This window comes from Tamandua tetradactyla, chromosome X, assembly GCF_023851605.1.
Source record: "Tamandua tetradactyla isolate mTamTet1 chromosome X, mTamTet1.pri, whole genome shotgun sequence".
Lineage (NCBI taxonomy): Eukaryota > Metazoa > Chordata > Mammalia > Pilosa > Myrmecophagidae > Tamandua > Tamandua tetradactyla.
Window position 1 is genome coordinate 123086565 of NC_135353.1, and position 13531 is coordinate 123100095.

Sequence of the window (13531 nt, forward strand, 5' to 3'; positions counted from 1 at the left end):
GGTCTATGATCCCAAATACAGAAGACAAAGAAGAAAAGATTCTTAAATTAGACTACATAAAAATAAAACAGTTCTGCTTGGAAAAAAAACAAAAACAAAATTACAAAAATCATCATGAGACAAGTCAGAAGACCTACAATAAACCAGGAAAAAATATGGGGAAAGGAAATGAACAAAATTCACAGAAAAGAAACATGAATGATCTGTATTTGAAAAGATGCAGTCTCACTCATAATGAAAGATGAAAATTAAAAGTACACTGACAGACCATTTTTTAAAATAAATGTTTTATTTTGAAATAATCTTAGATTTACAGGAAAGTTCAAAGATTGTACAGAGAGCTCCCATATACCCTTCATCCAGTTTTCCCTAATGTTAACATAACCACAGAACATTCACCAAAAACTAAGAAATTAAGTAAATTATAAACTTTACTAGGATTTCACCAGTTTTTCAACTAATGTCCTTTCTCTGTTCCAGGATCTGATTGATCCAGGAGAGCACACTGCATTTAGTCATCATGCGTCCTCTTTAAGTCTCTTCTGGAATGTGAAAGTTTCTCAGTCTCCATGTTGTTTATGACAGTTTTGAAGAGTATGGCGAGGTATTTTGTACAATGTCCCTCAATTTTGGTTTGTCTGATGTGTTCTCATGACTGGGGTTATGGGTGTTTTGAGACTACTACACTACACAAGTGAGGCGTCCTTCCTATCATTTCAGGGAGTACATGATACCACCCTGACTTACCACTGGTGATGCTAATCTTGACCACCTGGTTAAAGCGGTGTCTGACAGGTTTCTCCACTGTAATGTTTCTATTTTTCCCTTTCCTTTCTCTATTCTTTGAAGCCAGTCATTGAGTCCAGCCCACACTCAAGGGAAAGGGAATTAAACTCCACCTGCTAGAAAAGGGGAATATCTACATATATTATTTGGAATTCCCCTGAAAGGAAGATTTGTGATAGTCTATTTTTTTAATTTTTTATAGTCCATTTTTAACCCAACAGATTTGTAAAAGTCCAAATGTTTGACACCAAACTTCTCTGGCAAGGCTATATGGAGAAACAGGCACTCTCATATCACCGCTCAGAGTGAAAATGGCACAACCCCTATGGAGTGGAGTTTGGCAATAGCTGGCCAAAACTGAAAATCTATATACCCATTGACCCTTTAATTCTGGGAATGTAATGTATAGATATTCTTGCTCATGTGATGCACTGTTTATAACAGCCAAGGACAGCAAATAAAATTCTATTTATAAAGGTAGAACAATTAAAACAAGAATGGGATATAGCTGTTTGAGGACCTTTAGCATCAACTTCCTACTCGGACCCAAAGATCTCGGAGGACTCTAGAGCTGTGCTAGATCTCCATGGACCCAACACAGAAGCTTAATTCAGCCTCGACCCAGGAGTTTTCCCTGATGTCTATTGAAGACGGTGCCCAGAAAGACTCGGGTGAGACCGTGGCCTCTCATCCTTTCTCCTCAGAATTGTTAATAAAGAACCTGAGCAACTTGACTCTCAACCCTGATAAGCAATTCCTTTCCTCCCCACTGGAAGATCCACTCCAACAGCAGGACGGAGAAAAGATCAGAGGGGAAAAGAGAAATAAGTTTCTCAACCACAGGCGCACAGTGAGGACAATGTTATCTCAGCGCAAAGAAATGATTGAGAGAATGGCAAAAATGAAATATCCCTACCCCAACCGGTCTTACCTGGTCAAAAGAGAGTTAACAAGCCCTCCATATCAGAGAATTTTGGATAGAATGAGAGAAGCAATATTACGCTATACCTGTTTTCTTTACCTGTATTATGGCTGGGATTCTTCTGAAAATGCTAGAATGGAGATTAATTAAGACAAACAGAGCCAATTTAGCCATAAAAATCATTCTGATACTGTCCTTTCTTCCGAATAACTTTAGGATCACTCGACAGCAGGCAAGGAAAACTACTATATGCTATGACAGGTTATAGCTTTTGATGACCTGTGAGTCATATAAGTTTTTTTCCATCTCGAATCTTTCCTCCCTACATTGTTTATAAAGAATCTATATAGTTTGAATGCCTTGCTGACATTAATTTACTTTAGTTCTACTTTGTATATAGAAGAACTTATTAAAATTCAGATGCATTTGAAAAAAAAAAACAACAAGAATGGGTTTTGTCTTAAAAAAAAATAGTGGACAGATCAGAGAAATGGAATAGTCCATAATACCAAAAAGTATATATGAAAATTTAGAAAAAACCCACAGACGGCTTTTCAAATTAACAGGGACTTGTTCACTTGAAGGGATTAGTCAATAACTATGGTTGTGATAACTGTCTAGCCCAGGGATCAGCAAACTACAGCCAGCAGGCCAAATCCAATCACTTAAAGTTTTACTGGAACACAGCCACACCCATTCACCTACATACTGTCTATAGTTGCTTTCGGTTTAGTAGTTGCAACACAGACTGTATGGTCCACAGTGCCAAATATTTACTATCTGGCCCTTTAAAGAAAATGTGTGTTGACCCTTAAAGAAATAAAGTTGTTTATCTACCTCACTTCTTATATCAAATAAATGTATAGATGGATCAAAAAATTAAATTCCAAAATAAAAACCATAAAAATATTAGAAAGAAAACATAAGAAAAAAAATCACTTTGAAAATGAGGAGCGTCTTTCTAAATAAAAACCAATCGCTAAACAGGGCTTTGTAAAAAATTTTAAAAATATGAAGTATTGAAAATACCATAAACAAACATGTGATAGAGCAAGTACAGTAAAATGTTAATGGCAGAATCTAGTGGTGGGTATACAGGTGCTCACTGTAACATTGTTTCAACTTTGTTGTATATTTGAAGTTTTTTCATAATAAAATATAGGAAAAATACCATAAAGTTAAAAGATAAGTCACAAATGGGAAAAATACTTGCAATTCATTTTAAAGATAAAAGGCAAATTTTCTTAATATATATATAGAGTTCTTACAAGTTAATAAAGAAAAGATCAACAACCCAATAGAAAAATAGACAAACAGCATGAATAAACAGTTCAAAGAAAAGGAAATATATGTCTCAATGCCATTCATAATTAAAGAAATGCCAATTAAAAGAGCATAATTTCACCTAGAATATTGACAAAATCAAATTTGATTGTAGACTGCATTGGCAAATGTGCAGGAAAAGAAGCCCTCTCTTACAACCCTTTTGGGGAGAAATTCAGCAACCAGCAATGTGGATATACAATGTAAGCATATGTATCCTTTGACTTAGCAATTTCTTTTTTAGAGAGCATTCTTAGAAATACACTCTAGTAACTGTAACAAAGATATTCCCCACAGCACTGCTTACAATAGCAAAATACTGATAATGTCCTTGTGAACTTCTAGGCCCCTTTCATTAAATTAAAATATGACTGCACTCTTTTATAACCTCCTTCTCTGAACGATAAACCATAAACATCTTTCCATATCAATAGATACGTTCTGCAACACCATTTTAAATGGCTATGCAACATTCCATTATACAAGCATGTCATTTTATCACTAATTAACTAGTTATCTACTACCAGGCATTTTGGGTTTCCAAAGAAATGTTTCTATACGTTTTTGTTGGTTTCTATATTTTCATAATTGCTATTTCATTTATTCATTCACCAAATATTAATATAACATTTACTTTATGCCAGGCACTGCTCTGGATACTGTGGATACTGTTGTGAACAAAGCAAAGTCCCTGCCCTCAAAAGTTCAGTTTGTAACCCAAATTGCTTCCTTATAATAAATTCCACTCTCAGTGTTACGAGTATTAAGGTTTTTTAAATACAATCAATGCTTTTTTAGGGTTTGTTTATGGTACGTATTCCTCACTATTAGAACTCTAGTCAGAATTAAAGAACTGTACAGATTTGAATGAAAAATTCAGATGAAATCCCATTTTTATTTCCTACTTCCTTCCTGTTGCTAGAATACCATGTGCTAAGGATGGTCAAGCAGAGGAAATTGATTATCAGCCTCAGAATGACTGCTTATCTGCAGTCTTCTTTCACATGTGAAAGAAAAAAAAAACTCTCTGGTTGAAGCCATCATTACTTAGGTTTTCTGTCACAACCAGCCAAACCAAATCTTAATTTGTATACTAAGTATCAATGGTATCTTAATTTGTATACTAAGTATCAATGGTACTATTTAACACGGAACTAAAAGTACTGGCCATTGCTGTCAGTGACTAAAACTGTATAAGAAGTAATAAGATTGGTAGGATAGGGATAAAACTTAGTATTTATATATGACATGATCAACTAATTAAAAGATGACCAAAATCAACAACAAACTATTAGAAATAACAAGAAAGTACAGCAGGGATAAGATAACTTATAAAAACCAACCACTTTCCTCTATTCCCACAAATACCAGCTTGGAAAATACAATAAAATAAGATGTCAAGAAAGACTGCTAAAGTGTCTAGGAACTACCTTAACAAAGAATAGGCAAGACCTGTCTTTTCATCTACTCAGATTTTTATATCATTGAAACAAATTTTAAAATATTCTTTATATAGGTCTTGGATAAGATGATTACTTACAAAGATGATGATTCTCCCCAAATTAATTCTCCCCCAATTCAATGCAATCTCAATCAAAATTCTTATTGCATGTTCTTGAAGACCTTAAACTTTATATAGAGAAGAACAAAGTTCCACAAATGACTAAATCAACGTTAAAAAATAAGAGCAAAGAGGGATCTATTAAGACATTCTATAAAGCCATAATAAAAAAGTAAGATTTTGGCCCAAGAATACACAAATAGACCAACAGAACAAATCAGATCACTCAAGACAGATAAATGTACATAAGTGAACTTGAACTGGAGGAACCACAAAACAATAGAGAAAGAATGGACTGTTTTAGGAAATAGTACTGGGAAAACTGCTCATACTATGAAAGAAAATAAAACAGAACCTACCTTATATTCATTAGTGGACTGTAGATGAATTGAAGACCTAAGTGTGAAAGGTAAAGCTACAGAGTGAAAAGAATTTTGTGATCCAAGGTAAGAAAAGAGAATTATTCTGACAGCACAAATTATAAAGCAAAAAAAGTGATGAATTTTAGCATGAAATTAAGAATAGGTACACATTCTTGGAGGAATAATTAAATAAAATGCAGTATGCACACCCCATGATATCCTTGCCAACAATGAGAAGCAAAGCATATACACATGGCAACAGAGACAGTCTTAAAAATACAGTGTAATTAAATGTTTAGGAAACAGAATGAAGACTGTAGCACTATGCCATTTGTGTAAAGTAACTATCACTACATATTTTATCAAATAAGACAGCAGTTGCCTACAAATAGGAAATGGGTATGTAAAAGGAAAAAACACATGGCAAGAGGGGGTCTTGTTCTGACCTATGAAGTAGACCTATCTTGAACAGGAAGGTATGAGTAACTCAAACCTCTGCACTCAAGGTCCTTCAAAGCCAAAAGAAAGCCAGCGGCTTTAACTGGTAAGGTCTGAATCAAGTATGTCACCTACTCAAACTCAGAAACTGCTATAGAACATTTCCAGTGAATACAGTCCAAAATCAAATGCTTTTGAAGAAGGTCAAGACTGAATAACACTGGATGATGACCACATCTCAAATTCAGTTTCACGTCTGAAAAAACAAAATATTTTAATCTTACATTTTTAAAAGGGGCAGTAGTGAAAAACTAAGACATTACATATTATTTTTTCTCCCTGAGTTTTTATAAAACCTCTGACTGGGAGAGTTAGGTTTCTTCTTTCCTATGCAATCTTAAAATGTCATGGATAGATCACCTGAAACAGAATCACCTGGGGGCGATCTACCAGGATGATGAGGAAATAGCCCAGTTCTCAGTATTTTACCAAGTGACCCAACTATTTCTTGCTCATACCAGAGTTTAAAAATAACTGTAATGAGAGAGTCCATTCCAAGACAAGTATGACACCAACTTCTGCCCATTCCATCCCTGGAGTGTCCTACTATTTGACCTGGCCTTTCCCATATTTGACCTGGACAAATTCCTGACTCTGAAAGTCCCACCCCTACCCATCTTCCAAATCTCTCTCCTGACCCACAGGCACTTACAACCCAATACTCATCTGACCCCAACCTCTGCCTCTCTTCCTGCAGCAGCTGTCCTCAACTTAGTAAATGACACCACATACCTATCCAGGTCAACCAAATTGGAAATGTGGGATCAGCCTCAACTCCTACCTTTTTCTTGATCCCCTCCCAACCTCATATCCAACCATGGAATCCACTGTGTTTATTGTAATCACCTGCAAACTGTACCATCTCCCTTGTGAGACCCTGAGTAACACAGGGCTGAAACCTTATTTGTCTCATTTATCACTGCATTCCTAGAGCCTAGCACAGTTCCTGGCCCACAAAAGGTGTCAAATGTCTACTGAAAATAAATCAATCATCTGCTATTTCCTCTGTCTGCAAGGCCTTTCCTAGCATCTTCCTGAACCAATGCTCACTTGGGGACAAGCCTAAACTGCTTTGTAGGAGTGGGGGAGGATAACTTACCGTCTTTCATACTCCATATCCTGATAGGGCCTGCGGGGGCTGCTGGGGCCCCTCCTTAGCCGCTGGCTCCGTTTCACTTCCCAGCCACCCCCACTGCTGCCACCATGATCTGCCAGCCTGGGTGATTCCTCCTGTAGGGACTCTAGGGAGATGGGAGGAAAGAAAGGGGTCAAGGCAGCTGGGGCAGAAAAGGTCTCCTTGAGAAACTCTGGTTGTCCAGATATTTTGCTGTTCTTTAGCCTGGGACATTGTTTTCCAACTCCTAGTACTCCTGTAGACCAAAATGGGAATACAACTACTGCTTGGCCTCCTTCTTCCTTTCTCCACAAACACGTGGCTAGAGCCCTCTCCCTAGAAATAGCAAGACCGTCATCAGATAGGAGAGCATCTTGTAGAGAGAGCTGGAACACTCAGAGGGGCCACAGACCTCGGAGACTGGAGGGGTAGTGATGTCACCCACCCATCCAGTATTCAGGGATTTGCCACCTGAGACTTGTAGACAAGCTGCCTGCCCAGGGGAGCGCTTAGCGCTGAATGACCTGCCACAGAATAGACACTTTAAGTACAGAGGTGAGACTCCACAGCAAGGGGAGTCTCAGGCATCCACCAGGCTCCTTCTAGGCCCCCAGGAGCCATTTCGTCCTCCTAACAAGATTCTGCAAGGGGACAGGAAGGAGACCATGAAACATTCTTGGGTGAGGAGGGGGGTGGGGGCTAATTTGGCAACGAGATAGCTGCTGTCTCACTAGGCTCCTGGCCAGCTCAGCTTTGGCTCTCACAGGGCAATTGGGTCAAACTAATATTCAGCCAGGTCCCAAAGTGGCTCTCTCCCCAGGGTTTGGGCCCAAGTCTTCTCAGACGTAACAGGGGCCCTTTCAGAGGCTGTTTCAAACCACTGTGCTATTCTGCTAGGCCAGAGGAGCAGTCAGTCAACTCACTCAACCCTGAGGGTTGCGGAGCCATGTGACCCAGCCAAGGGTCATGATATATCCTGAATCTTCAGGCCCCACCCTGTGAACAGGAATCTGAGAAAAGCCTATCGGTTACAGCACCTGCCCAACACTAGGATGCCACCACACCTTTCCCCATGCATACACACACCAATTTTCTCTTCCTCCTCAAGCCACAGGGAACCAGAGTTACCTATCTCCAGATACCTAAAGATTAGAATCACAACCAGGGGTCCACTTGGATGAAACCCAGATACAGGCTCTGGCAAAGGAACCAGAGCCACAACAGATAGAGGCCAAAGTCACAGATACGAGCCCCAAATAACTACAGGCAGAAATCACAGATAGAGACCCGCAATAAATAAGGGCCATAATCACACACTGAGCTCCCTTTCAATGGATAAGTATCACAGTCACAGATAGAAACCTCTCAAAAGAAGGGGCAATAAACCACACATACACTCCCTACACTCAATAAGTGGGTTAGGGCCTAGACACTGCCCCCCCACCCCCTACCCCACATGAGTAAGGACCAGAGTCACAGACATACCCTAGGGATAAAGAGCGGAGTCGTACAAACTATGAGCCCCCGCCGGCTCACGAATAAGGACCAGAGCCACAAAACATGTCCCCACTGATAGACAGGTACCAGTCACATAGACCGAGCAGACAGCACATCCCCTCCCCTGTGGATAAAAACTAAAGTCGCAGACACCCGACTCTCCAGGGATAAAGCCCAGCGTCACTGACAGTAAGCCACAGTAACCCACTCCCATCCTTCCCTCCCTTCCCCCAACTCGCGTGCACCCATCCCCGTGGTCCCAATCGCGCACGCGCCTTTGGTCTCAAAGGGGAAAAAAAAAAAGTCACCCTCTCCCGGGTTCAGACTGTGCACTCATCCCTCAGTTCCGCGCACCCTCCAGGCCCCTGGCCCGCAGTCCTTCCTTGCGCTCCTCTACGCACCCCGTTTCCCAGCCCCTTACCTCCACCCTCAAGACCAGCGTCGACGCTCACCTTCTCGGTCCGGGCTGTCACGGGAGGGCTCCCAGACATCACCTCGGCCCGTCGCCACCGCATCCAACTCTCCCAGCTCAGCCGGAGCTGGTCAGCGTAACCACCAAGTCCGTGGCTGGAGGCAGAGGGGAGGAGGAGGGGAGAAAGGGGAAGGGAGAAGCGCCAGACGCGCTACCCTCCCCGGAAAACCCACTGCCACCTACTCCCAGTCGATCTCAAACAGCCACACAAAATGGCGACGACGAGAAGGGAACCGGTGCTTCGACCACCATCCACCTACTAAGGGAGCGCGCTCCGCCGGTCCTCGTCTATTGGTCGCCGCCCGCGGTCGGCCAACCCTGGCCTCCTCTGATTGGCAAGCGAATGCCACCTCCCCACTCCCGCGTGCGAACGCCCGCAAGTCGAGAAAAAGAGTGGCCATTGGTCAATCCCGCGAGGCCCGCTTCTTAGAAGCTTGGCTTCCTTTGAAGATGAAAGGCAAACGGAAGCCCCGCCCCTTCCCCAAACAGCAAGGGAACTCGCTGTGCGATTGGCTGTGAACCACCCAAATGACACCGCTTTTTTCCCATCAAGGAAGAGAGCAGACCTGTCAATAAGAAACTCCTCAGCCCGAAGGAGAGGATAAGAGAAGGGTTGGTCCCTCCAGGACATGACAGAGAGAGGGAAAGAGGGCCACGCAGCGCCCCGCCTCATTTGAAAAGAAAATCAGACCTGAGACTTATTTACTGCGGCGGCGGCGGAGCGACAAATATCGCGCACGCGCAAACTGCAGCTGCGCAGAATCGCATTGCCGTCCCCGCCCCTAAGTTACTACGGAGCAATCTATCATGGCGGTCGGGCAACTAGGTTTGTACGCTCGCCGCATTTTGGCTGCAGCTGCGACGCGGGGGCTCCCGGCTGCCCGTGTCCGTTGGGAATCCGGCTCTTCTCGGGCTGTAGTCGCTCCACCTGTCGTGGCGGAGAAGCGTACTCGGGAACCGACCATACGCTGGCAGGAGGACCCGGATCCCGAGGACGAAAACCTCTACGAGAAGGTGAGAGGGAGGGGGAACTAGGACGTCGAAAGGGTCAATCGGGAGCAGGCTGACGGAGCGCAGTAGAGGACGTTCTTAGTTGACCGAAGGTTGCGCAGCTGGCGAAATCCTCTATGAATTTTGCCTAGCTTGTTCGCCTAATTTGTCCCCTGAGAGTCTGGTCTAGGGCCAGATGCGGGATTGGCATTATTTTGCAGACAGAAATCAAACTTGAAGTGGGCAATTCTCAAACCACGTTAGAAGCAATATAGTATAACAACAATAATATTAAACACCAATATGGCGCTTATTCTGCCAGGCAGTGTTCTAAGGACTTTATATGCATTAGCTCATCTAAGAAGCAATAATGTTTTGAGATAGACACTATTATATACCCATTTTACAGATGCGAGAACAAGCGCAGGGATGTTAGATGCTTGTCTCAGCTAACATAACATAACTGAATACATGGTGGAAATAGGTATTTGAACCTAGGTCTACTGGTCTGCTGTCCTGTATTAATAACAGACTCTAAAGTCAAATGGCCTGGGTTCGGATCCAGACACTTAATAGTTACTCATTTGTGTGACCTTGGGCAAGTGGTTCAACCTCTTGTGCCTAAGTTTTCTTTGTAAAATGGGGAAGTAATAAAAACACTATCTAAAGAATAGAATACTATACCTGCCTCATGCAATTAAATTAACCAAAATGGTCAGAACAGCAGCTTGTACTTGGTAAGTACTCAGCTTTAGAAGCTGTAAATTATTATTGGCACTTTCTGCCTGTTGGGATATTGTGAGGTTTGCATATGTAAAAAGACCTGGCACATAATAGGTACCACATCAGAATTAATTTCTGGTTTACAGAGTTAGATTTGCAAAACGCTTATTCACTTTTTACTCATTGTAAATATGTAATGAGGGCCTGCTGTATGCCAGGCACAGTTCTGGGTCCTAGGGATACAGCAATGTGGAAATCAGACAAAGCCTGTACTTTCATAGAGCTTAAGTGATGTTGGGGGAAGACTTAAAAATAAACATGTAAACTATTGGATGACAATAATATAGAATAATATAATAGGTAATACAATAATGTGATACAGAGGATCTGGGCAGATGTTACTTTGGTAAATAATCTCAAATAATGGTAAATGAAAGTTAAGCAGCATAAGAAAGAAATGAAAAGAAAGTTAAGCAGCATAAGGGGATAGAGTGACATGGAGATTGGGAATTACCTTATTAGATTGAAACCACAGAAAATTACCAACGTTCAACCATTTTAAGTGGTAGTTTCATATGGTTCAATGTAGTCGATAAGGTGATTAATGAACACCTCCTAAAGGAATTGAGTGAGGAGAAGCCAGCCATGACTGGATCTGGGAGAAAAGCAGAGGGAACAGCAAGTGCAAAAGGCCTAGTGATGGGAAGAAACTTGGCATGTCCTAAAAATAGAAAGAGAGGAATACAGTGAGGGAGAGAATGTTGGTCCGAGGTGAGATTGGAAACCAGGTTATAAAGGGCCAGCATGAGGCTTCATGGAAAAGCAGGAAGCTCTCATTGATATCATCATCCTGCCACAGAACCCAGACTCCCATGGTTATGACACGGACCCTGTTGTGGACCTCTGGAACATGCGGGCCGTCTTCTTCTTTGGCTTTTCCATTGTCCTTGTCCTTGGCAGCACCTTTGTGGCTTACCTGCCTGACTACAGGTACATGGGAAGTCTGAGAGAGTGGGATGGGTGGGGGGGAGCAGAGGCAAGGGTCGGGGTTGAAGGGAACTCTGCCAGGAATCCTGTTCCTGCACTGTTGGGGAAAGGGGAGCTGAGATGGGGGATTGGATTGGTGTTTGGTGAGGCTCCCTCCTGTCTATTCCTGCTGCTGCCATCTCCAGGATGCGAGAGTGGGCCCGCCGGGAAGCGGAGAGGCTTGTAAAGTACCGCGAAGCTAATGGCCTCCCCCTCATGGAATCCAACTGCTTTGACCCCAGCAAGATCCAGCTGCCAGAGGATGAGCAGTAACCAGTTGCTGAGTGGGGCTCTGGAAGCACCTCCCTCTCCACTCCCCTCCCACCATCCTGCCATCTCCTCAGAGCACCTGATGATTAAAGGGACTGAAAGTCTGCCTGGCTAGCTGTTGATTTTGTCGAGGAGGGGAGGCTGGCAGGGGGCTGGTATCACAAGCCTTAAAAGGGCCACTTGCAGCCTTTTTTTGGTGTTCTGGCTATCTATTGCTGTGTAACAACCACCCTAAAACTTGTAGCTTAAAACAACACTTTATTATTCTCTCTCGTGTATTTATGGATTGGCAGGGCTCACCTAGATGGTTCTTCCTTGGGATCTCTCAGGTGGTTGCAGTCAGATGGTGGCTGGGGCTGGAGCCATCTGAAGGCTCAACTGGGCTGGATGTCCAAGACTTCTTTAGGCACATGACTGGCACTTGAGTCTTTTTCTGTATGGCCTTCCTCTCTAGCAGAAGGGCCTGGGCTTCTTACATGGTGGCTCAGGGCTCCCCTGGATAAGGGAGTAGCATATAGAAAGAAATGCATGACAGTCATCTTTAGAGACAAGCTACCACATAGCAATCTCTTCAATTTGAAGAAGAGCTAGGAAGACCTGGCATTGAGGGTGGTGAGCAGAGCAGGGCTGTTCTATTGCTGAGTGTTTTAGTTTGCTAATGCTGCCAGAATGCAATACACCAAAAAAAAAAAAAAAAAATGGACAGGCTTTTTATAAAGGGGATTTATTTAGTTACAAATTTACAGTTCTTTGGAGGAAAGGCAGCTGGCTTTCCTCTGGCTTTATCTGTTTCATGGGAAGGCACACAGCAATATCTGTTGGTCTTCCCTCCCAGTTTCTGGGTTCAAACAGTTTTCCCCAGGGCAATTCCTTTCTGCATCTCCAAATGTCTGGTTCTGAGTTGCTGAGTGCTCTTCTGAGCTTTCTCTGTCTCTCTCTTTTTTTTTTTGCACGGGCAGACACCAGGAATTGAACCCAGGTCTCCAGCATGGCAGGCGAGAATTCTGCCACTGAGCTAAGTCGCACCACCCCTGACCTTTCTCTTTTAAGCCTCCAGCTAATTAAATTAAATGTCACTCATTGCAGAGGGCACACCCCTTAGCTGACCGCAGGTATAATTGGCCATAGAATTTCACATACTGATGATTTAAGTCAACAACAGAACAACAGGCACCATCACCTGGTCAAGTTGACACCTGAAACTAACTACTACACTGAGGGTGGGTGTTTGTCCCCATCCCTGCCTTCTCTGTTTCTCTTTGGACTTTGAAGTTTCTGCCTCTGTCTTAGTGAGTCTGGATGCCCCTCTCTTCCCTTCTACCCCGAATCTGGGTGGTTTGTAACTCAAAATATGCACCCGTGTGTGTGTGTGTGTGTGTGTGTGTGTGTGTGTGTGTGTGTGTGTGTGTGTTCTCCCCCCTTCTTGCTCTCTGTCTCTGTGTCTGTCTCTCAAGCAGGAAGTCTTTTCTTCTGTCTGTCTCTCTCTGGAAATAGGCTGTCTTGCATAAAGGCTCACTCTCTCAGGCTGTCTTTGGATCTGGCAGATGAAATAAGGCACTTTCTCTGGTTCTGGCTGTCTGTTTCTTTCCAAAGAGTTTCTTCTAATTCCCTGTTAAGTCTGGAATCTGGACTCCATACTTCTGGCATCTCGCCCTCTCTCCCTGGTAGCATCCCTTCCACAGCTCATGCATTCGAATTCACACATTACATACTCCTGTGTTTATCCCTGCTTTGGGCTTCAAAGAGTGTAGGTAACCCAGTCACTGACAAAATTTGACCCTGAAATAATTAGATTTGGTGAAAATTGGTCACAAAGCTCAGAATGACAGGAAATATTTATTCAGAAAAAATACTGAGTCCCTACTGGGTGCCAGGCACTGTTATAGGCAATAGGAATACAGCAGAGAACAAAAGATTTAAAAATTCCTTTTTTTATATTCTAGTAGGGAGAAACAGACAATAAGCAACACAATAAATGAGTATATTA

The 13531-nt window shown here is 42.8% G+C and overlaps 2 protein-coding genes across 8 annotated transcripts in view; one reads left to right on the top strand and one right to left on the bottom strand.

The window, feature by feature from the left end:
• Window positions 1–9098, bottom strand: part of RBM10 (RNA binding motif protein 10) — a 30201-nt gene extending 21103 nt beyond the window's left edge. For 4 of the 7 annotated variants that reach the window (XM_077145347.1, XM_077145346.1, XM_077145345.1 and 1 more), the window contains exons 1-2: window positions 8516–8606; window positions 6552–6693 (exon numbers count right to left, since the gene is read on the bottom strand). In XM_077145347.1, the coding sequence (XP_077001462.1) occupies window positions 6552–6568 (17 nt within the window). In that variant the 5' untranslated portion in view covers window positions 6569–6693; window positions 8516–8606. Of the gene's footprint in view, window positions 1–6551; window positions 6694–8484; window positions 8631–8795 lie in introns of those variants that run through there. The other 3 variants (XM_077145343.1, XM_077145342.1, XM_077145348.1) reach the window with 2 other exon arrangements.
• Window positions 9028–11648, top strand: NDUFB11 (NADH:ubiquinone oxidoreductase subunit B11). Its single transcript, XM_077145349.1, has 3 exons — window positions 9028–9549; window positions 11108–11238; window positions 11421–11648. Exons 1-3 carry the CDS (start codon window positions 9343–9345, stop codon window positions 11545–11547), a joined length of 465 nt encoding a protein of 154 aa, XP_077001464.1. The 5' UTR covers window positions 9028–9342; the 3' UTR covers window positions 11548–11648.
• Window positions 11649–13531: the final 1883 nt, after the last annotated feature.

What these genes read in the sequence shown, in the direction of transcription:
- NDUFB11 (XM_077145349.1), top strand. Translation starts at nt 9,343, where the DNA reads ATGGCGGTCGGGCAACTAGGTTTGTACGCTCGCCGCATTTTGGCTGCA. An exon ending in ACGAAAACCTCTACGAGAAG is followed by an intron (nt 9,550 to 11,107) that starts GTGAGAGGGAGG and finishes ATCCTGCCACAG; the next exon opens with AACCCAGACTCCCATGGTTA. An exon ending in GCTTACCTGCCTGACTACAG is followed by an intron (nt 11,239 to 11,420) that starts GTACATGGGAAG and finishes TGCCATCTCCAG; the next exon opens with GATGCGAGAGTGGGCCCGCC.